The sequence below is a fragment of the Vipera berus genome (assembly GCF_964194415.1).
Source record: "Vipera berus genome assembly, chromosome: 12".
Taxonomy (NCBI): domain Eukaryota; kingdom Metazoa; phylum Chordata; class Lepidosauria; order Squamata; family Viperidae; genus Vipera; species Vipera berus.
Genome location: NC_138215.1, coordinates 17,030,188 through 17,052,224, shown reverse-complemented (window position 1 = coordinate 17,052,224; position 22,037 = coordinate 17,030,188). Strand labels below are relative to the sequence as shown.

The 22,037-nt window shown below is 43.1% G+C and overlaps 1 protein-coding gene across 2 annotated transcripts; it reads right to left on the bottom strand.

The window, feature by feature from the left end:
- Window positions 1-3,931: 3,931 nt before the first annotated feature.
- Window positions 3,932-21,712, bottom strand: SORD (sorbitol dehydrogenase). Of its 2 annotated transcripts, XM_081337164.1 has the most exons (9): window positions 21,449-21,712; window positions 17,428-17,461; window positions 14,786-14,950; window positions 13,775-13,934; window positions 10,830-10,948; window positions 10,389-10,454; window positions 7,856-8,031; window positions 7,226-7,347; window positions 3,932-5,555 (listed from the first exon to the last, which is right to left on the bottom strand). In XM_081337164.1, the coding sequence occupies exons 1-9, from the start codon at window positions 21,524-21,526 to the stop codon at window positions 5,390-5,392; spliced, it is 1,086 nt and encodes a 361-aa protein (XP_081193290.1). In that variant the 5' UTR covers window positions 21,527-21,712; the 3' UTR covers window positions 3,932-5,389. The 2 variants fall into 2 exon arrangements, with proteins under 2 accessions (XP_081193290.1, XP_081193291.1); XM_081337165.1 differs by lacking the exon at window positions 10,389-10,454.
- Window positions 21,713-22,037: the final 325 nt, after the last annotated feature.

Sequence of the window (22,037 nt, the reverse complement as noted above, 5' to 3'; positions counted from 1 at the left end):
GCTGTGTGTGCTTTTACAGATCTCATACCTCGATCTCCCAGGAGAAAAATCCGAACATTCAGAAAAGAAAAACCCACTCCTGTTCCATAATACACCGGACATGGTTTTTTGAGGCTTCTTAACAAAAGCTGAAGAAGGGACGCGGTGGCTCAGTAGGTTAGGGTGCTGAGCTTGTCGATCAGAAGAGAGAGAACTTTTATAAAATGTTTTATAGATGGCATTTAGATCCTAAAAACCTTGCAAGTATGTATCCGAACTATCAGCCAAAATGTTGGAGGTGTGGTGGCGAAGATGCAACATATTTTCACATATGGTGGACCTGCAAAAAGGTTAAGGCTTTTTGGATAAAAATTTGGTGGAATATGCAGAAGATCTTGAAGCAAAGGATAAAGTTTTGTCCGCAATTGTTTTTGTTGGGCATAATTACAGATGCTACTGTTGTGGACATTAAGTTGATGTTGAATTTAATTACAGCAGCAAGACTTTTAATAGGCCAATATTGGAAGAAGGAGGAACTGCCGACTATAGAGGAATGGACTCTAAAGGTTTCTGACCTGGCGGAAATGGCAAAGATCTCGGCTTATTTGAAAGATCATTCGCAAGAACGTTATATTATGGAGTGGAAAAAATGGATTGATTAAATCCAGAACAAATATGGGACTAAAAAGTTTCATTTAGCATTTGAATAGGTCTTCCTTTCTTTGTTCTTTTTTCTTTCTTTTTATATGTAATATTAATATTGCTTGTAGTTATCTTATATGAGCTAGAGAGCGATAGATTTAAGAGTTTATTGTTGTTAGCATATGGATGTTTATGATTGTTCTTTGTTTTTATACCTTGTACTTAGCTCTGGGAAGTCAGGGGGGGAGGGGGAAATGGGGGAGGGGGAGGGAGGGATAGGTAGGGTTGGGGGGAGGGGGGGATTGTTAAAGATAAAATGTACTCTAAAACTTTTCAATAAAAAAAAAAAAGATCGGCAGTTTGGTGGGTCGAATCCCGAGTGCCGCGTAGCAGAGTGAGCGCCTGTTACTCGTCCCAGCTTCTGCCAACCTAGCAGTTCGAAAGCACGTAAAAATGCAAGTAGAAAAATAGGGACCACTACGGTGGGAAGGTAACAGCGTTCCGTGCGCCTTTGGCATCTAGTCATGCCGGCCACATGACCACGGAGATGTCCTCGGACAATCGCTGGCTCTTCGGCTTTGAAACAGAGATGAGCACCGGCCCCTAGAGTTGGAAACGACTAGCACACATGTGCGGGGGAACCTTTACCTTTACCTTTAATGAAAGCTGAACAGGGAACTGAACAAAGCTGTCTACTGATTTGCTAGACTCCTAAGCTGCATGTATAAACTACCACTTATTTTCTGAGCCTCACAGCTCCCCAGCCATCTGAGATATGTGTGCAAAGTTTAAAAAACAAGCCTCCCCTAATAATGTCTGCCACCTAGTAGTGTCATAAACCACAACAAAGTATCGCAGATCTGTGAGCAAGTTTAGCCCTCTTTTCCTGAAATGTTATATATAACAAGGCAGAAAAACACAGGGCATAAACAACTGTGCTCAAATTTGCCCTCTCCAATATTGCAAAATGAATCACTGGCAAGGGACAGCAGGCACCGTGAGTAATAACCTTGTGTTGGAATTGGAAAGATGACATCTAAACAGCGTTTGTGGGTTCCAGCCCTTGTGGGAAGGCATACACATCCCTCCAGGGCAAATAACAACAGTAGTAAAGGAAACATTTATTCATTCGTTCGTCAAATCATTCATTCACAACCTAATCCTCTAAGTTCAAGTCCACCCTAGGCATGGAAGTTTCCTGGTGACCTCAGGCCAGACTTTCCCTGGAAATTGAAAGCTCTCGGAGACACCCACCATGCTGTGCCAAGTTGCAAACTGATTTCACAATTCTGCATGCGTGGAATTTCCCATTTGCATTTTCAAAGCCCTTTTTGCATCTTATTCTTTAAGGAAAGTCAACAAGGAAATTGGTGGCTTTACAAGAAATTGTCAAAGTCCAGCACTGAAGTAACTCTAGACAAATGTGGGGGAGGATCCCTTCAAGACTTAGCAATGGAATGAGATGGGCCCTGAGGCCTCCAAGTTATCTTGCTGGGCTAGATTTTTCAACAACTGCAACCACAACAGCAACAGAGGAGCGTTGCCTTGAACCCAACCCCATTATTTCTTTTCAGGGCCAGGATTCTGCTCAGAACTAGGCAAAACAAAACTAGGAAATCTCTTAACTACTGAGGAACTCCAAAGATTGACCTTGCAAATGTAGCCGAGATTCTAGCATTTCTTTAGAACAGTATTTCCCAATTTTGACCACTTGAAAATACAGGAAGTTGGCATTAAAGTCCACACATCTTCACTAAAGAATGTAAGGTTTTGCCAAGATTCTAGCATTTCTTTAGAACAGTGGTTCCTGAACCTGGCCTCTTAAAGATGTGTGAAATTAGCATTGGAATTCACCCGTTGCCAAGTGGCCAAGATTCAGAAGCACTGCCTTAGACACTCAGGACCAGACCAAGGCTCAACCTAGACTGAAGAAGATTTTAATTGCAGATTAAGGCTCTAAAAGTGACTAAACCAAGCACTTAAATATAGACAAGAACTGAAATACTAATCAACATAGGTCCAGAATAGGGGTGTTGTCCACCTGCAAATTATGTGGCTCATTTCCCACCTGGAATAGTGTCATTTGGCAGGCTGCAAGTTCTCTATTCCTGCTACAGATGCCACCAAAAAAAGGATGATGTGATCCAGACATGCCTCTCTCTTCCCCCAAGGAAAAATCCTGTGCCTCAGTTGGGGTTTTAGGAAAACTCAGTTACTCGAATCTCTGATAAAACACATCTTCCTCCCCTGCTAAATAAATTTGCAGGGTACAAAACACATATATATATATATGCCTTATATATGTCTAGTTTAATGAAAAGAAGGTCTAGGGGTGACATGATAGGGCTGTTCCAATATTTGAGGGGCTGCCCCAAAGAAGAGGGGGGGTCAACCTATTCCCCAAACCACCAGAAGGCAGGATGAGAAGCAACTGATGGAAACTAACCAAGGAGAGAAGCAACCTAGAACTAAGGAGAAATGTTCTGACAGTGAGGACAATCAGTGGAACGACTTGCCTCCAGAAATTGTGGATGCTCCAACACTGGAAGCTTTTAAGCAGAGATTGGACAACCATTTGTCTGAAATGGTATAGGATTTCCTGCCTAATCAGTGGGTTGGACTAGAAGATCTCCAAGGACCCTTCCAACTCTGTTATTCTGTTATTCTCATTAAGGAACTTATTCTATAATTCCAAACACTCTTCATTGGAATAAATAGGAATCTTGTGACCAAATAAATATGCAATAGGGACACGGTGGCTCAGTGGGTTAGGACACTGAGCTTGTCAATAAGAAGGTCGGCAGTTTGGCGGGTCGAATCCCGAGTGCCGTGTAACAGAGTGAGCGCCTGTTACTCGTCCCAGCTTCTGCCAACCTAGCAGTTCGAAAGCACGTAAAAATGCAAGTAGAAAAATAGGGACCACTCCGGTGGGAAGGTAACAGCGTTCCGTGCGCCTTTGGCGTCCAGTCATGCCAGCCACATGACCACGGAGACGTCCTCGGACAAGCGCTGGCTTTTCGGCTTTGAAACGGAGATGAGCACCGGCCCCTAGAGTTGGAAACGACTAGCACGCATGTGCGGGGGAACCTTTACCTTTACCTAGTGTATACTTTACAGAAGCTTGACTATCAGAAGGGAAACATACTCGGAAATAGTGAAGAATTGCCTTTAAATGTTTGGATTAGAACACTGGCTATCTGCAAATACTGCTGGAATGGTGATTATTGCCAGCGGGACCGTCCCACCCTTACACAGAAGCAAACAGCGCCTCAAATGACAAAGACCAAAATCTGAAAAGAAAGTGGGTAGAAAAAAAGCATTTTATTTATTTCCTTGGAATTTCAAACACGGCTTAGAATCAGCTTGAGAGGAACCAACCCATGAAAGACATTTCAACAGACTTAACAGAAGCTTCTTTCTTCTTTTATTTGCTCAGGCAACATAATTTTTAAACGAGGAAGAACAAATGTGGCATGAGCGAAAGTTCTCCTTGGGGTTACCATATTAGCCTCCTAGAGAAGACCCTGGACATTGGGTGGTGCCAATGGCTGAGCAGGAACTTAAAAAGTTCTTCACCTGGAACACTTGTCTACCTGCCACAAGGGGATATGCCTTTGTGTCTTTGTGGCATGTGTCTACATCCCACAAGGGGGCATGGCTTTACAAGGAAGTGGTTCTTGTTCTAACAGTAAGGGGTAAAAGCATCGCTGTGTGTTACAAAACCAGGATGTTCAAGTACAATAGTTGTATTTGCAGAGGAACTGAGCACCGGAGTAACCAGGATACTCTTTCCACATACATACACAAATATACATCCATAAAACAGTTAGGGCTAAAAGAAGTGTAGCAATGACATTGTTCAAGGAACTAGTGGTACCTAATAACCTATGACCTCCATATTCTTCAGGAGATATGGAGGTAGGATGGAACTGCAGCAGGCTTCCAGCATCACTTACAAATATATGGGAATGAATGAATGAACGAATGAACGAACAAACGAATGAAAGAACGAATGAATGAATGAATGAATGGAGGGATGAAGGAAGGAAGGAAGGAAGGAAGGAAGGAAGGAAGGAAGGAAGGAAGGAAGGAAGGAAGGATTTCTTAGGATGGATTGGAGATTTGACAGTCCTACTTTCTATGCCGTTCTACCTCATTCGCACGTTAGACGATCTTACAAGATTACAGTCCAAAGCACCCAACAGATATCTGTATGTACCCACGTCTACATGTAAACTGGTCTAGAACATCATGCTAACTCCTGCAGGAACTTCTTAACTGATGCAAAGAGTGGGTAGTGGGTTCAAAGTCTGCAGTGGCTGAAACAAGTGGATTGGAGCAATCATGCAGGGCTATTGCTTCAAATTCTGACGGATCCACACACGTCCATGTTTACTAAATGCGAATGCTAAGTTGGAACCTTCAATCGTGATGGCTCACGTATGAAGTCCTGCCCTAAACCCGATGCCTTTCAGATGCAGAGAGGTGCATTGTGCAGAAAATTGGACATGGAGACCTAACTTTGCAGTTCTGCAGTGGTTCCCATTACACGTTTCACTTTTAGTGGCACAGGTCATTTATTCATGACTTCAGGATCTACTTTTAGGTTCAAGAGAGTCCAGTTTCCAAACAATTTGCATAATATTTGTTTCCTTGACAAAGCTCTATGTTAAGTTTAAGGCTTTGATTGGCTTTGTTTACATTTTCTTCTCCGTGGACTTAATCCTCCCTAACAGGAAAGTAGGATGGAATGCAATGCTTTTTTTTTTTAGGGATTCTGGTCATGCGGGTCACATTTTAGCATAATTTTTATCCCGATCCCTTTCTTGGTTGCCTCAAATGCTTCTGTTGCCTTTTCCAAAGGGAAACGGTGAGTCACCAGTGGCTGCACATTTATTTTTTTCGATGCAAGCATCGCAATCGCCATGGGCCACCTGCAAAGAAAGCAGAAGGCAAAAGGGAATTAGAGACACCCAGATGATGAAGATGATGATGATAATAATAATAATGATAATAATAATAATAATAATAATAATAATAATAATAATGATGATGATGATGATGATGATAATGATAAAGTTAGAAGGGACCTTGTAGGTCATCTAGTCCAACACCCTGCTCAGTCAGGAAACCCTATACCATTTCAGACAAACGGCTGTCCAGTCTCTTCATAAAAACTTCCACTGTTGGAGCACCCACAACTTCTGGAGGCAGGTTGTTCCACTGGTTAATTCTTCTAAGTGTCAGGAAGTTTCTTCTTAGTTCCTGGTTGCTTCTCTCCTTGATTAGTTTCCATATTGCTTCTCATCCTGCCTTCAGGCGCTTTGGAGAATAGCTTGACTCCCTCTTCTTTGGGGCAGCCCCTGAGATATTACAAGACTGCTATCATGTCACCCCTCACCCTTCTCTTCATTAAACTAGACATACCCAATTCCAGCAACTGTTCCTTATACGTTTTAGCCTCTAATCCCCTGATCATCTTTGTTGCTCTTCTCTGTACTCTTTCTAGAGTCTCAACATCTTTTTTACATCGTGGTGACCAAATCTGCATGGAGTATTCCAAGACATTGTAAAGTGGTATTAATACTTCACGTGATCTTGATTCTATCCCTCTGTTAATGCAGCCTAGCACTGTATTGGCTTTTTTGGCAGCTGCAGCACACGGCTGGCTCCTATTTAAGTGAATGTCTACTAGGACTCCGAGATCCCTCTCACAGTTACTACTATTGAGCAAGGTACCCCCTGTACTATGCCTGTACCTTTGGTTTTTCTTGCCTAAATGTAGAACCTTACTTTTTTCACCAAAGAATTTCATTTTGTTAGATAGCAGCCAGTGTTCAAGTCTGTCCAGATCCTCCTGTATCTTAAGCCTGTCTTCTGGAGTGTTGGCTATTCCTGCCAGCTTGGTGTCGTCTGCAAATTTGATGAGTTCCCCATCTATCCCCTCCTCCAAATCGTTGATGAAAATGTTGAAGAGCCCTGGGACACTCCAGTACACACTTCCCTCCATGTAGATGCAGTTCCATGAGGACCACACGCTGAGTACGGCCGGTCAGCCAGCTACAAATCCATCTGGTGGTGATGCTGTCTAAGCCACATTTTTTTATCTTATCAAGTAGCTTGTGATCTACTTTATCAAATGCCTTACTGATGTTATGTTCAAGATATTAGATGTTTGTACAATAGTGCTCTGGTTAAGCACCAAATGTTCTGTACTGAAATTATCTGTATTGTACAATATTTTCTATCCATTTCAAACCTGCCCACACCCTCTTGATAAAAGCAATGCAGAATGTGTACCGTATTTCTTTAGCCACACAATTTTTTGATGACAGAACAAAATAGCAGCTACACAACGTTGTTTGAAAGCCTATTGTTCTTCCTTAGGGTGCCCAATGGTGAACTTACCGGATTTCAACTGCTGTCTGGGATTGACATTTTGTTATATTTTAATTTTAAAAAAAGGTTGGCAAAGTCTTACAACATCCCATGGTCACAGTTCTTGATTCGGTGTCCAAGACCAATAAAATATCATTTCCCCACCCCCTCAGTATGAGGAAAACAAATCACTATTTGCTCCTCTAGACGCATGAGGAATACTTACGTATTGCAGTATCTAAATATACCACGGATGTCCACCTCACGCACCGCTGCGTTCACGATGGGCAAGGTGACCATTTCTGGGCCCAGACCCACCAAAACTAGAGTCCCACCAGAACGGGTGGCCTGAAAAGAAACAAGGAGAACCATATCCATATCCAACTTCTCCAGAGGTCAACGTGACAGGGCTATCTTTTCCTCTACCATAATAGAATAACAGAGTTGGAACCTCCTGCTCTGGCAGGAAACCCCATACCATTTCAGTTGTTGTTGTTGTTGTTGTTAGTTGCGAAGTCGTGTCCAACCCATTGCGACCCCATGGACAACGTTCCTCCAGGCCTTCCTGTCCTCTACCATCTTCTGGAGTCCATTTAGGCTCATGCCTACTGCTTCAGGGACTCCATCCAGCCGCCTCATTCTCCGTCGTCCCCTTCTTCTCTTGCCCTCCACCTTTCCCCACATAAGGCATTTCAGACAAGTGGCTATCCAGTCTCTTCTTAAAAACCCACTTTTTAAACTTTACCATTGTCTCAACATGATCAAGAATTTCTCTCTCAGTCTCTCCTCCTCAGCTGCCCACAGTTGAGAGACTGAAGATTATTCTTGATGCACCTTTAAGCTATGAAACACTCACATAGATTCCGGTCTGGATGCAGGATTCTGCCCCAGTGCACTCCAAGGTAATGTCAGGCATACAGCCCAACAAGCTTTCCACCATACTGGCCAGCTCCTCAGGGCTCTGTCCCTTGACCCAGACAGTGAAATCAGCCCCAATTTCTGTAGCTTTCTCAAGTCGGGGAGCCGACAAATCTACAGGCAAAGAAAGCAAAAATTCATAGCAATAATAAACACAAAAGCCCCTGGAACCAATAAATAGGTTAATTTAATTATTATCTGAGCAGAGGGATGTCTCTTGGTTCCACTAGTTCAAGCCAGAGTTTTGACAATGGCCCACTACTCCTGCTCTGAAGTGCTCTGGCAGAGAGTAAGAAACCAAAGTTGACCGGACATTGTGGACAACAGCTTCCATCATCCCTTGCCATTGCCTTGCTAGTAAGCATAGAAGGAGGTCCAGTCACTAGAAGGTTGTCTGTTCCAGATTTAGGAAACTTTGGGGACACATGGGCTTTCAGAGTCTCTCCAGGATCTCTGGAAACTGCTGACTCAACATATCCAGAGACAGAGCGACCATGGAAAGACATTGTAAAGTATTATTCTGACAACCCCATATGGTGGACGGTCAATGGCAACTTTGATTGGCTGGCTATAACAAAAGTTAACAAACACAGGGTTGCAAATGTTTCCCACCAACACAGGCACCCATCTCTGTATGTAATTCGCCTTCACGGGGCATCATGCCAATGTCCTCTGTAAAACTATATATTAGATATTCTGTTTGGGGAAGAAAAACCTTAAAAAATCCATCTTAGGGGTGCCCAAATTTTGACCCACTCACTTTCATGGCCATCAGAGGACATGAAATGGATAGACAGACAGATGCGTCTACACCAGGGGTCTTCAAACTTGGCCCTTTTATGACTTGTGGACTTCAAGTCCCATGAATTCTGGGAGTTGAAGTCCACAAGTCATAAAAGGGCCAAGTTTGAAGACCCCTGGTCTACATAATGGACTATGTCATGCTGCATTTGGGGAAGGGGGACAACAGAGTTTCATACTCCCTCAACAGGATCCCATCTCTGTCTGTTTCTGCAATACACCACTTAAGGGACATCTCATGAAGCCCTTAAGCCAACAGAACGTCATCTACATAAACCACATAAAGATCCAGGGAAAAAGATCTTTGAATGACCCTTGTGTATCAGAGTTAATTTAGCAAGACTTTTGGCAGCAGTTCCTTTGTTAGTCTTTAAGGCGCTGCAAATTCTTTGCTCTCTCAAGACATTTCATGATTTTAAAGAATAGAATCTATCCTGCTGATTAATGGTTCCTACCTTGGATACAGAACCAACGTCAGACGCCACTGTACTTCTTGCATTCCAAGCAATTCTATTTACACCCATTTTCCTACAAACTCTAACGTGAGTAGCAATCAAGGCCATCGACAAATGGACTTTTATCCAGGGCTACACAGCATTTTCAGAGCAACTGTTGTCCTGAGCCTGATTAACCAGGCTCCAGAAGCAAAAACAAAGGCTAAACGCAGTTTCATTTATATTTAGATTGAATTAAAAGCAAGTCCCATATCTTGACAGTCAACATAATTATTGTCCTCATTTGTTCAATTGCTGTAGCCTTCTATCGTATTAAAAATTATGGTTTAGGTGCTATTTTTGATAATATCCTCAGGACCCAAAGTTTTGGGGAGCCAGGTTCAGCCAAAGCTTCAACCCTGCAGTAGTCTGTAAGGTAGGATAAGTTGGATATGTACTGTAGGAGAATTTTAGAGGTCATCTTTAAAGAGCCTAGCCAAAAGCACTTTCCCAAGGTAACTGAAAATGTCAGCTCTGCCATGAAAACATTTAAGAAGCCAAGAAATGCTGAAGGTGGGAGAAGACCTTGGAAGGTTAACAGAGTTCAGGAAAAGCAAAACAAAGTAATTTCCCCTGCTGGCTGAGGAATTCTGGGAGTTGAAGTCCACCTCTCCTAAACTTGCCAAGGTTGGAAACACTGCTGTACCAGCATGTTGCTTTCCCGCAATCAGCTGGAAGTGGATTTATGATGGAGAATCCATGAAGTGCCTCCAAGAGGACAATATTCAAAGTGCCCAACTATATAATAGGCTCTAGCCAATCCCAGATGCTCTCTAAACCCAGAGCAAGATCAGCATGGTTTATATTTGGACAAGAGGTCCATCAAGAAATCTCTGAGTGATGATTTTGATTGGGAAGTCAAAAGCACATCCCGGAAGATGAGATGAAGATTCCACAGATGTGTCTATGGACTCACCAAGAGCCATACTAGGCTTACATTGAACAGTCATTCTTCATAATTGATGCAAAAGACACCACTAAGATTCAGAAGGGAAAAAACGTGGTGCATGCTAGCTTTGCCTCGTGTCTTGAACAATTATTTCTTCCTTTGTCCCTTTTAACAGCTCTTTATTTACCCAGGCAATACTAGTCCTTTATCTCATGCAAACCTGGAAAGCTGAACTGCAAACACACACACAAAAAAAATAAGACATCTAGATTGTACATTGGTCTTACCGCTAATCACCACTTGCGCGGCTCCCATCGCCTTAGCAATAAGCAAAGTCACGAGCCCAATGGGTCCTAAGAAGACCGAGGAATGGGGAACATCAAAAATGAAGTCTGGTTATTTATTACACAGAGTTTGATGGCCAACAGACGCTTCTAAGGAACGTCTTTCTTTTTTTTAAAGAATAAAAGTATATTATAAAAAGAGCACTGATGGGAAACAATAAAAAGCACCACAGTAAACGTGATCCTTGCTTTTAAAAAGCAGTGACAGGTTGGCCAGGAGAAATTTTTGGGGAGAGAAATTTGGATGCCACATCCAAAGTGGCCTCCAAATCAGTTATGAAGATGATGGAGGTGATTTTTGTGTCCGGGAAGAAGCATCCACTGGGACAAATATAATACACCAGGTTCAGAAAAATCAAAGAAATCTCAAAAGTCTTTCCATACCGGCACCACAAATGAAGACTTTGCTACCCAGTGTGACTTCGGCTCTTCTACAGGCATGAATTGCAACTGAAAGAGGTTCAACAAGAGCTCCTTCCTCAAAGGTGACATTATCTGGAAGTCTGCAAGAAGACCAAAGAGACCGGAGAACTTCCATCAGTGCATGTAAAGTAGAAACCAGAGTCTCCATATCTCCAAACATCTAAACCAGGGGTGTCAAACTCAATTTCACTGAGGGCCGCATCAGCATTGCGGTTGCCCTCAGGGGACTGGGTGGGTATGGCCAGGGTGGGCGTGGCCTACTGGGTGGGTGTGGCTAGAGTGCGTATGGCCTACTGGGTGGGCGTGGCCAGCTCTACATCATTCGCATCAAGGGTGCCTATGGGGGCCTGGGCAGGAGTGGGACAGATCTGAGGGTCTCTGGCAGAAGGAGGGTCTCTGGGCCAGGGCCAAGGCAGTGGGGGCCGTTCCCTCACTGTTTCCAGGATGGCTTCGTGGGCCACATGAAACCACTTTGCGGGCCGGATCTGGCCCCCGGGCCTTGTGTTTGACATGTCTGATCTAAACCATAAAACATGAAAAGTCTAGGAACAATGGCTTAACACAAACTAAGCGCAAAGCCAAGACGCTAAAGTTACTTGTTACCTAGCTAGTTAATTGTCACTGCTTGAAACTGTCATCTGGACCCATCATCCTCATGACTATAGATATTTGGGGAATGTAGGTCTCACCATGTCTAAACAGAAAGCTGGGCATTCTGGGTCCTTTTGTCCCAACCCAGCTGCAAAGGACACGTAAGGAAAGTTTGATCCAGTCTTTTTAATCATTTATTTCAGGGGTTTGCAAACCTGGAAACTCTTCAGACTTGTGGACTTCAACTCCCAGAATTCCCCATCGAATTCTGGGAGTTGAAGTCCACAAGTCTTAAACGTTGACAAGTTTGGAGACCCCCTGATCTAGATAATTCATAAAAATGTTGAATAATACGGACTCCAAAACACATCCTTACTGGGCCCTCTGTGTTTGTGCGTGCGAAATATATATTCTACTTTGGGCTCCTTTGGGACCCCTGATTTATTTTAATCTTTCAGTGCCATCCAATACCTTTTAATCTTTTAATTTTTCATCTTCCCCCCCCACCTAATTTTAATTGTTTTAGTGCCTTTTAACTTTTAACTTTTTTATTATATAGCAAGCCGCCCAGGGTCGTCATATTAAAATCCTGACACAGAAATGTAATAAGTGAATATAAATAAATAAATAAATATTTCCCTCCCCCCCCCCAATTAGGTAAGCATGTCAAGGGCCACTGGGCGATAGTCCTTCCTCCTGTAACTGATTTGCAGTAATTAGAGGTTTAGTAACCTCTTCTGAAAGAGGATGAATTTCAGACCAACCGTTTAATCCTTCTGAAACTGACATATACAATTACTTCTTCAAAACTCTCAGCCACAAGAGATTCTGCAAACAAATGGTGTGTAGTAAGACTGTTACTTCCTTTATTTCGAAGCTCCGGTTAATCTTACTGGTTAATCTTACTGGCATTATCGTGCTTTTAGATCAGCCAGTCCTAACTGCCTGCGGGCGTTGCTGTTGTATGCATACCAGTTCTTCTATTTTAAGAGGAGTCTTAATCTTTAGTTCAGATTCCAGGGTCTGAAAACTGTTCCTTGGAAAACATCAAAAGAAAACAGGGAACGCAGCCCTTTTTTTAAAGCCTTGCTGGCTTTAATTAGTCTCTTAACTACAGATGGGGAAAGTCCTGTTTACTTGCCACAGGACCTTGAAGCCCAAAAAGTAAAATTCTAGACAATACTGGAGAGAGAGAGAAAAGACTTTGATGAATTATTAAAATATACAAAGAATTTAAAAAAAATATTCAACATTCAAAACAAAATACTCAAAAAGTATTACAACATTCAAGGAATGATTAAGAACTGCAGAGGAAAAGGGATATGTAATAACTTTCTCTTGTTGCCTCTCGCAGAATTACAAAAGTGGATTTTCGAAAAGAGTGTGTTTGTTTCTCCATTACCAATCTCTCGGTTGAGATCTGAAAGTTATCCATACGTATTGTCCCAAGCATCAGACCAGAAGACTGAGATAGCTCTACTGGTTGATTGATTGTGGACAGAATTATTTCCGTGAACTCAAAACACTCCTTAATGGACGAATGTTGGTTTTTAATGGTTCACTTTAATTGTTGTACACTGCCCAGGGTCGTTGCTGCTGTGATGTACAGTGGTGGGATTCAAATATGTGAACAACTGGTTCTCTGTGTGGGTGCCACTTCCAGAAGTCCATTCTGGGAATGGGCAACAAAAATTAGCCACCAGTTCTACTGAACTGGTGCAAACCAGCTGAATCCCACCACTGGTGATGTAGCAGCCGTATAAATCATTTCAATAAATAAATATCTGTAATCATTTTTAAGTTCTCCATCCCATGCATAATTAAATGAGTATTTTACTTTCCGTGTTAGTTAATCCCTAAATTTTACAGCCTGCTGGTTTTGAGAACTGAACACTTTAGAAATAGGCACACAAAACTATCGTGTGATTAAATTGCCTTTTTTCCTTTCCAGACCACTGAAAAGACCCAGAAAAAAAACAGTAATTTGAGCAGAAAACTGGAATAGTGCTGTGTCTATCCGTTAGGGAAAGGCTGTGATAAAACATTTGCTTTGCTTGTAAATATCTCAGATTCAGTCTCTGATACTGGGCTGGTTCTTTGGGTCTGAATGTTTAGATTCTCAATTTATCTACCGTTGTGTTGTGATCTGGGTTTCAAATTTAATTACGGGGCTGAGATTTTGTCTGTTCGTAACCCGAGTTCCCCATTTAGGGATTTGCCCACTGCACAAAGTCGATTAAGCCCAGAACTGACACGTCAGTGTTTCAGATTGCTTAGCTTCGTGACATGGGTCCCCCCAAAACATTGCAACTCACTTGTAGCAAAAGTTGGCGTCGTGCTTGTAATATCGGCACAGGTTCCCATCATCGGGAGGGGTTGCACAGAAGAAAAGAGTCGGAGATAGGTTGTAACGTCCAATTTTGCAGAATTCGTCAATTTCTCGAGGGACGCCAGGTTCAACAGCTACTCGGTCACCTGCGAGACCACAAGGATGTAAAAAACTGAGAAAGGAGGAAACGAATGACCCACCACAGAGATCTGTGTATCTAGGGGACCATTCACACATTTAACTCTAAAAAGATACTGTGAAGTATTAAAGTATTAATATTAAATATTTATCACCTGAAAGCTGATGAAACCCAAAAAACCTCAAAGCATTTCTTGTAATCATTAGAGCAGTCCAGTCATATTACAGACTTTCAAGCTGAGGTAAGAATCAAATGACAAGAATTACCTACTCAGAAGAGGATGAGATATAATTTAGAAAACTTCTGGATTTACTATTCTCCTAGGCCCCCACAAAACCATGCAGCTCTAGCATTAAGTTCCCATCAGTTCCAACTTGACAAGGCAGATCTTTGAAGATCTCTGCTGCTCTTCCGAAGGACATTAGGAGACAGGTAGAAGGATGGATCTACTGCATTAATGAAAGAGAGGGTGGATCTAAAACCAGTATATAAAGATTTCTATAAATAGTGGTTGCCCAACTTTTTTTTAAGTCAAAGGCCAAATAATACTTTGTGGGTTGGTTTGGAAGTTCAGGGACAGAGGGAGGGATTGTAGAGAAAGGGACAAGAAAGAATCGGGTAGAGTCACCACTAAAAATAAATAAATAAATCTGCCCAAAATAAGACGATTGTTTTTTCTTGATTCCACTATCTTTTTCAGCTGATTTTGGTCCTAAAGCCAACAATTCAATTTTATTTATCCCAAACCAGTAGCAATTAAGAAGGGAGCCGGAAGACCTCCAGGTGTTTGTACATGCTGATCAATCCTTACTCATCAGATACTAAGAGGAAAGATGGAAGGGAACAGCTTCAGCTCACCTTTCTTTAACTTGGTCACCGAAGACCCTACTTTAACAACGGTTCCTGAAGCTTCGTGCCCCAGCACCATGGGAGACTTCACCACAAAATTCCCAATTCGTCCATGTCGCCAGTAGTGCACATCAGACCCACAGATTCCCACAGAGTGCATTTTCAAAAGCACTTCTGTTACAAAAGAGATAAATCAGAGAGTGAAATCGCCTTCACGAACCCTTATTACTTACAATATAAAGAGGGGCAGATTTTTCAAGAGCAAGAGAAATGTGGTTAATTAGTTCATCTAAATCCCTTTTAAGTAGAAATGGATCCATAGACTGCTATGATTAAAATCAACTCAGAGCAGCTGAGATGCCCTGTTTAGATAAACGAGATTAAAAATTGCAGAGCTAAAAACCCAAATAACCACATAGGTAGTCCTTGATTTATAGCCTGCAAAAACCATCATACAATCTGGTCACGTGAACATGAGACCTTGCAGCCCGTAAACTCAGTTGTGTCACCAAGCGCCGGAGGTTCAGTCACACGGCGGGGGGGGAGGTGTCCAACCATCAGAACTTCAAATCTAGGTCATAGGTAGACCCAAGGAAAGCCAGGTGTAATTTTGAACAGTTTGCTAAGTGACCAGTTGCAAATCAAGGGTTTCCTATATCAGGGGAAACACAACAAATCAGAGATCAAGAAAACTCGGCTTTCATTAATTTCCAGATTGTGGTAGCGAACAGTACACCATTATACTTTCCCCAAAGTCCTGTTTGAAAGCAGGACTTTGAAAGCCTTCTGGAGACCCAGCTGGGTTGGGACCATCCAAATCTCAAAGCTCTATTGAAAGAATGAGTCTGGATCCAATCCAGTTCCAAGAAAATAGCAAAAGGGTGACATATTTACAAAGATATCTGAATATTTCTAATGAATTAGGAAATGGCTGGCTTTCCTTGTCCCTAGTCTTGCATGAAATTGACAGAACATATCAGAGAATTATCAGACACAACCTAGATATTTTTCGACTCAGGTTACCTATCAAGTCATGCCCTAAAATCTACCTGTGTCCTATTTCTTCCAGAACTGATGAGTCAAACCGTGGGGCAACACCAATTTCCCGGACACTGATTCATGGTGGGCACACAGGCATAATCAAGGAAATTGGAAAGCCCATCATGTAAAAGAGTCACGCCAGAACACGGTTTTGCAATACCTGTACCAGTACTAACAGCTTCAGGCCATGCTTTGTTGGCTCACACCAAGGCAAGCTGCTAGACTCCTGCAGGCAAGTGGTTTCCTAGCTGAACTTTTCATCCAGTTCACTGGTGTCCACAGCTTGGGAAATTTATATCACAATGATATAAGAAAACACTGTGTAGGGTTGAAGACATAAGATGACCCTGATGGAGATATGGAGGCACTGTTGCAAAAGGGGCTAAAGCCTTGTTTAAGGGCAAAACTGCCTTGGTGGAACAGTGGGCTAATGCCTCCTTAAGTAACACCAGCTGTCTGCAATTAGTGCAGGTTCGAGTCCCACCAGGCTCAAGGTTGACTCAGCCTTCCATCCTTCCGAGGTAGGTCAAATGAGGACCCAGATTGTTGGGGGCAATTAAGCTGACTTTGTAATAATCCCGCTTGGGGTGTGTGTGAAAGCCCTAATAAGCAGGCATATACATAGAATGAAGGCTACTGCTAAGCACATTGATTTGTGCTTTAAATTGTAAGCCGCCCTGAGTCTTCGGAGAAGGGCAGGATATAAATAGGATTTAAAAAAAAACACATCCAAGTAACATCTGGAAGCAGCTCAGGCACCTGTTTGTCTGAGGAGTTTCAAGATTTTGCTGTTACTTTCTTCTTCTTCTTCTTCTTCTTCTTCTTCTTCTTCTTCTTCTTCTTCTTCTTCTTCTTCTTCTTCTTCTTCTTCTTCTTTTCTCCTCCTCCTCCTCCTTCTTCTGCTTGAGCATGGGGCTGAACCAGAAGACCTCCAGGGTCCCTTCCAGCTCCTATTCCATTCCATTCCATTCCATTCCATTCTATTCTATTCTATTCTATTCTATTCTATTCTTCTCACCTCCCTCTTTTACTACTTTGGGTATGAACGTTCTGCTTCTTGCATTTCTGGCAGCCTCAATCACAGTTATTTGATGCTGTCATAGTGTGACTTTCATGTTGTCTCTTCATCTTCTTCTGTCTCATGTCCTTGGACCTTCTCTTTTTGTATATGCCTTATATGGCATAGAATCCCAAGACATTCTTACCACTAAAGGAGAATATTTGTAATTCAGGGCTGAAATGAGGGGTCCTTGGTGCTCTCTGAGCTTGGTTGTTTTCCTGCAGACGTTTCATCGCTAGCACTGATGATGTTACCTAGTTTGGGTCATGAAAAATTTGCAAAAAGAAAACCAAGCTGAGGGAAGCCCCCAAAACGCCTCATATTTTTCGACATTTCGCTGAACAATATTTACCCTACAGAATGCATAATAAATAAACCAGGGTGAAGGTGAAAATCTGGCAAATAAATGAGACCGGTTTAGTAACAACGGTTCCCTGGAACTCGACCTTCCCCATCCAGACCTCTTCATCACCTTCCTTCAACATGCCCGTTGACCATACCAGCTGAGAATGAAATGCCGTGATTCCAAAAAGTGAATATCCCAACTTACCATGAGGACCAGGTTCAGGAACTGGTCGGTTTTCCTGAAAGAAAGAAAGAAAAAAAAATAGGGAAGATTTGGTTTTACATGAAATTTTAACGCTGTTTACACCAAGAAACTTCCTGATGAGTTAGAACAATTAACCAGTGGAACAACCTGCCTCCAGAAGCGGTGGATGCTCCAACACTGGAGGTTTTTAAGAAGAGACTGGACAGCCATTTGTCTGAAATGGTATAGGGTTTCCTGCCTTAGCAGGGGGTTGGACTAGATGACCTCCAAGGTCCCTTCCAACTTCTTCTTCTTATTATTATTATTATTATTATTATTAAGATTAAATCAGCTAGTTCGTCCCAGAAATTCCTTGCCAATTCAAGGATCAAGTGATGAAGAATTTGCCTCTTGTTCTACAATTAAACAAGCTTCTTTCCAGCAACGCACTTGGAAGAACTAGTTACGGTACCAGTACAAAGCGAAGGTACTAGGTTGTAGACTTGTGTTCAGATTTTAACTGAATAATTTGATATGACACACACACAAAGGGAGTTCTGTTTGGACATAAAAGAGCTTCCCTTCCTATTTTTTTCTCTCTTTCATATTAAAAAAAATCAAAAAGCATCGGTTAGAATCCCTGGTGAGCACAAAGGCTGAATCACAAAGGTAATCCCTTAAAGGATTTATGAGTATGCAATTAGAAATAGAGAGCCAGATGGGCTTCGTGGTAAAGAGAGACTGTGAGTTCTAGTCCTGCCTTAGGCACAAAGCCAGTTGGATGGCCTTGGGCCAGCCGTTTTCTCTCCGCCCTAGGAAAAAGGCAATGGCAAGCTACTTCTGAAAAACCTTGCCAAGAAAACTGCAAGGATTTGCCCAAGCAGTGTTGAGAACGTGACACGACTGAATGTGGGGGGGGGGGAAATAAATGCAAATAAGACAGAATAATAGATTAACAGAGTTGGAAGGGATCCTGGAGATCTTCTAGAAGTCCAATCCCCTGCTTAAGCAGGAGACTTCACACCATTTCAGACAAATGGTTGTCTAATCTCTTCTTAAAAGCCTCCAGTGTTGGAACACCCACAACTTCTAGAGGCAAGTTGTTCCACTGATTAATAGTTCTCACAGCCAGGAAATTTTCTAGGTTGCCTCTCTCCTTGATTAATTTCCATCCATTGCTTCTTATCCTGCCCTCGTGTGCTTTGGAGAACAAGTCGGCCCACTCTTCTTTGTAGCAGCACCTCAAATATTGAGAGACTCTTATCGTGTCCCTCCCTGCTCCTTCTTTTCATTTCAAAAAAACTGCTGTCTTATTTCATGCCTTGCTCGCCCTTGGCTTGCCAACCACTTAAAATTCCAATTTTTATTCTCCACCAAGAATAGGGACGCGCACACTTTGCATTGGTTTTTCTTTTCTTTTCTTTCTTTTTTTAGGCTTTGCAGCTTTTTAGAACAAGGAATGACACTTTGGGGAAACTCTAAATAATTTACAACTGAGGGGAGAGAATAGGAAAAGTCCCAACAAAAATGGGAATCGATTTCAGCCATTTTTCAAGTCACTTTCGATGGTGCATCACTTTCTACAGAAAAGAACTGCTCGGCAGAAAAACAATGTCATATGATATCTTTGCCTGATTCAGGGAAGACTGCAATTGGATTCCCCACCATTTCTATAAACACAAACCTCCCAGCACCACCTAGAAACAATTTATATTTTAAATCCTCCAAGAGAATAAAGCCTAAGATGGGCATTATTTAAAGGTAATCAATTTTTACTCAATGGGGAAAGGTGAGGTAATATATCTAAGATGGTTGTGGCCCTAAAGTACTTAAGTCTGTTTAATGATTAGCTTGTGAGTGTTGATTCTGGACTCAGATAAATGTCATAAGACGAGAGGATCTCAGTCAATCAAACCATCCAACAGTGGCAAATTCCTCGTTTTTATTTTTATTTCTCTGCTTTCTCTTCAAAATGGTGATTCTCTGAGGTTTTCTTTAGAATTTTGTCATCTTTTATTGACAATAAGCTCCTCCCTTTTCAACACATAAAAAGCAGTGTTCCACAGCCTGCCTCCAGAAGCTGTGAGTGCTCTAACACTGGAAGTTTTTAAGAAGAGACTGGACAGCCATTTGTCTGAAACGGTCTAGGGCAGGGGTAGGCAACCTCGGCTCTTTTATGACCCATGGACTTCAATTCCCAGAATTCCTGAGTCAGCATAGCATAGCATAGCTGACTCAGGAATTTATTTATTTTTTATTTATTTTATTAAATTTATATACCGCCCTTTCCCGAAGGACTCAGGGCGGTTTACAGGGCATTTAAAACAACCAGTACAAAAGTTAAAAACAAATTAAAAAAAGATTAAATCATCCCTAAAATTAAAAACCCCAGTTAAAAATTCTCAGCCTGGGCCGGAGAGCTCAAAGAGCCAGGTCTTCAGGTCCCGGCGAAATGTGCGAAGGTCGGGGGCAGCCCTAAGCTCCACGGGCAGCTGGTTCCAGAGGGCAGGCGCACCCACAGAGAAGGGAGTTGAAGTCCATGAGTCTTAAAAGAGCCGAGGTTGCCTACCCCTGGTATAGGGTTTCCTGCCTGAGCAGGGGGGGTTGGACTAGATGACCTACAAGGTCCCTCCCATTATTATTATTATTATTATTATTATTATTATTATTATTATTATTATTATTATTATTATTATTATTATTATTATTATTATTATTATTATTATTATTATCTGCCAACAGGTTTCTTAGTCTTTTCATTAAGGTCTGGACATAAAAATCCCAATTCTGATGCCTCCCTAGTTTTAAAAGCAGGAATTTACAAATGCAATTCTTTTCAGGAAGTTTTTGCAAACATTTGCTTTTTGTAAACCAGACCAACAGGCAGGAGGCATTCTTTAAATGAAGCCCACGCTGACAATTGTCTACTTTTCATATGTCAAATGGCAACTTTGGTGGAGTGAGGGCTTTGTAGGGCAACCTCAGAGGAGAGGTTTAAATCAACCGTGGTTTAGCACTATTTAGGAACCAGATCACTGCTATAAAACCATTAGTAATGGGCCTTTTTTTCTACCTGATTCATCTGCTTAAAAAAACCCCAGAAAAAGCTAATCTGCTGAAGGACAGAGTAACAAGTAAAGAGCATTTTGCACAGGTGTGGACTGGTAAAGGGAAAATCTGCAGAGGAGAAAAAATATTCTTCTTGGTGATTTATTTTAAAGCAGTAGTGTGCAGACTGCGAAAGGAAAGGAAAGGAAAGGAAAGGAAAGGAAAGGAAAGGAAAGGAAAGGAAAGGAAAGGAAAGGAAAGGAAAGGAAAGGAAAGGAAAGGAAAGGAAAGGAAAGGAAAGGAAAGGAAAGGAAAGGAAAGGAAAGGAGAGAAGAAAGAAAGAAAGAAAGAAAGAAAGAAAGAAAGAAAGAAAGAAAGAAAGAAAGAAAGAAAGAAAGAAAGAAAGAAAGAAAGAAAGAAAGGAAGGAAGGAAGGAAGGAAGAAAGGAAGGGAAGGAAAGGAAAGGAAAGGAAAGGAAAGGAAAGGAAAGGAAAGGAAAGGAAAGGAAAGGAAAGGAAAGGAAAGGAAAGAAGACGGTGACATTGACACACAGCCTGTCAATTACAGCAACAATCCTCTTTTCTCTTTTGCTTGGCTCTCTGAAGCCGGCCTCTCCTAGCCCCGCGGCTGAATAAACCCCAAATATCCGCCGTGCTCCTGGGCTGAGCCCCAAGCCCCGGCTGGCCAAGGGCTGGTTTCGCCAGACCCCGGGAAGGCGCCCAGATCCGTGTGAATCGGGGGGTGGGGGGTGTCTTGGGGGTGGGTGGGGGGCTGCCCGTGCAAGGCAGCCAGCAAAGCCACCGCCCGTCCTCCGGGCCCATCGGGGCTCCCCAAAGGCCAGCCCACCCCCGGCCGCCAAGCCGACTTCCACGCCGGCCCTTTGCAGTGCCAGTCCCGGGGAGGGGCTCCTCTCCGGAACCGCAGCTTCTCCAAGCAGGCGCCCGCCCGCTCGCCCTTCCCTCCGGCTGGGCCCGGGGAGACAGAGCCGCCCTACCAGGCACAGCTCGCCGGCTGCCCGCACCACCACGGCCAAGTTGGCCGCCGCTTCAACGGCCTCGCCCCGCGCCGCCATTCGCGCTCCCGGCCAGCTGACGCGCGGCGCCCGGGCTGCTCCGGCTGCTGGCAGCCCTCCGCCTCGGCCGGGAACTTTATCCGACCCGCCGAGGCTGCGGGGAGGAGGAGGGGGGGCTCGGACTCTGCCCTGGCAGGGTCCCAAGGAGGGAGGGGGAGCCTTTAGCCCTCCTGGAGAGAGCGAAGACCGTCCTCCCAGCGCTGGGGGAGGAGGAGGAGGAGGAGGAGCAGGAAGATGAAGAAGAGGAGGAGGAGGAGGAGGAGGAGGAGGAGATGGGCCATATAATTCTTTGCACTGATTGATGGATCCATTGTTTCTGTGGCTCCCTCCCTCTCCCCCCCCCACCACCTTGCCCCTGCCAGTTCAAGGCTGGTCCCTGAAGTTTATTCCCCTCCCTCAAAACAGCCCTGTGAGGTAGGGCAGGTTGACAAGGGGCTGGCTCCAAAGTCTTGGAAGTTTCCAAAGGTACAGGGATCAATGTGTTCTCTTCCGACATCCGTGATCTGCTTGG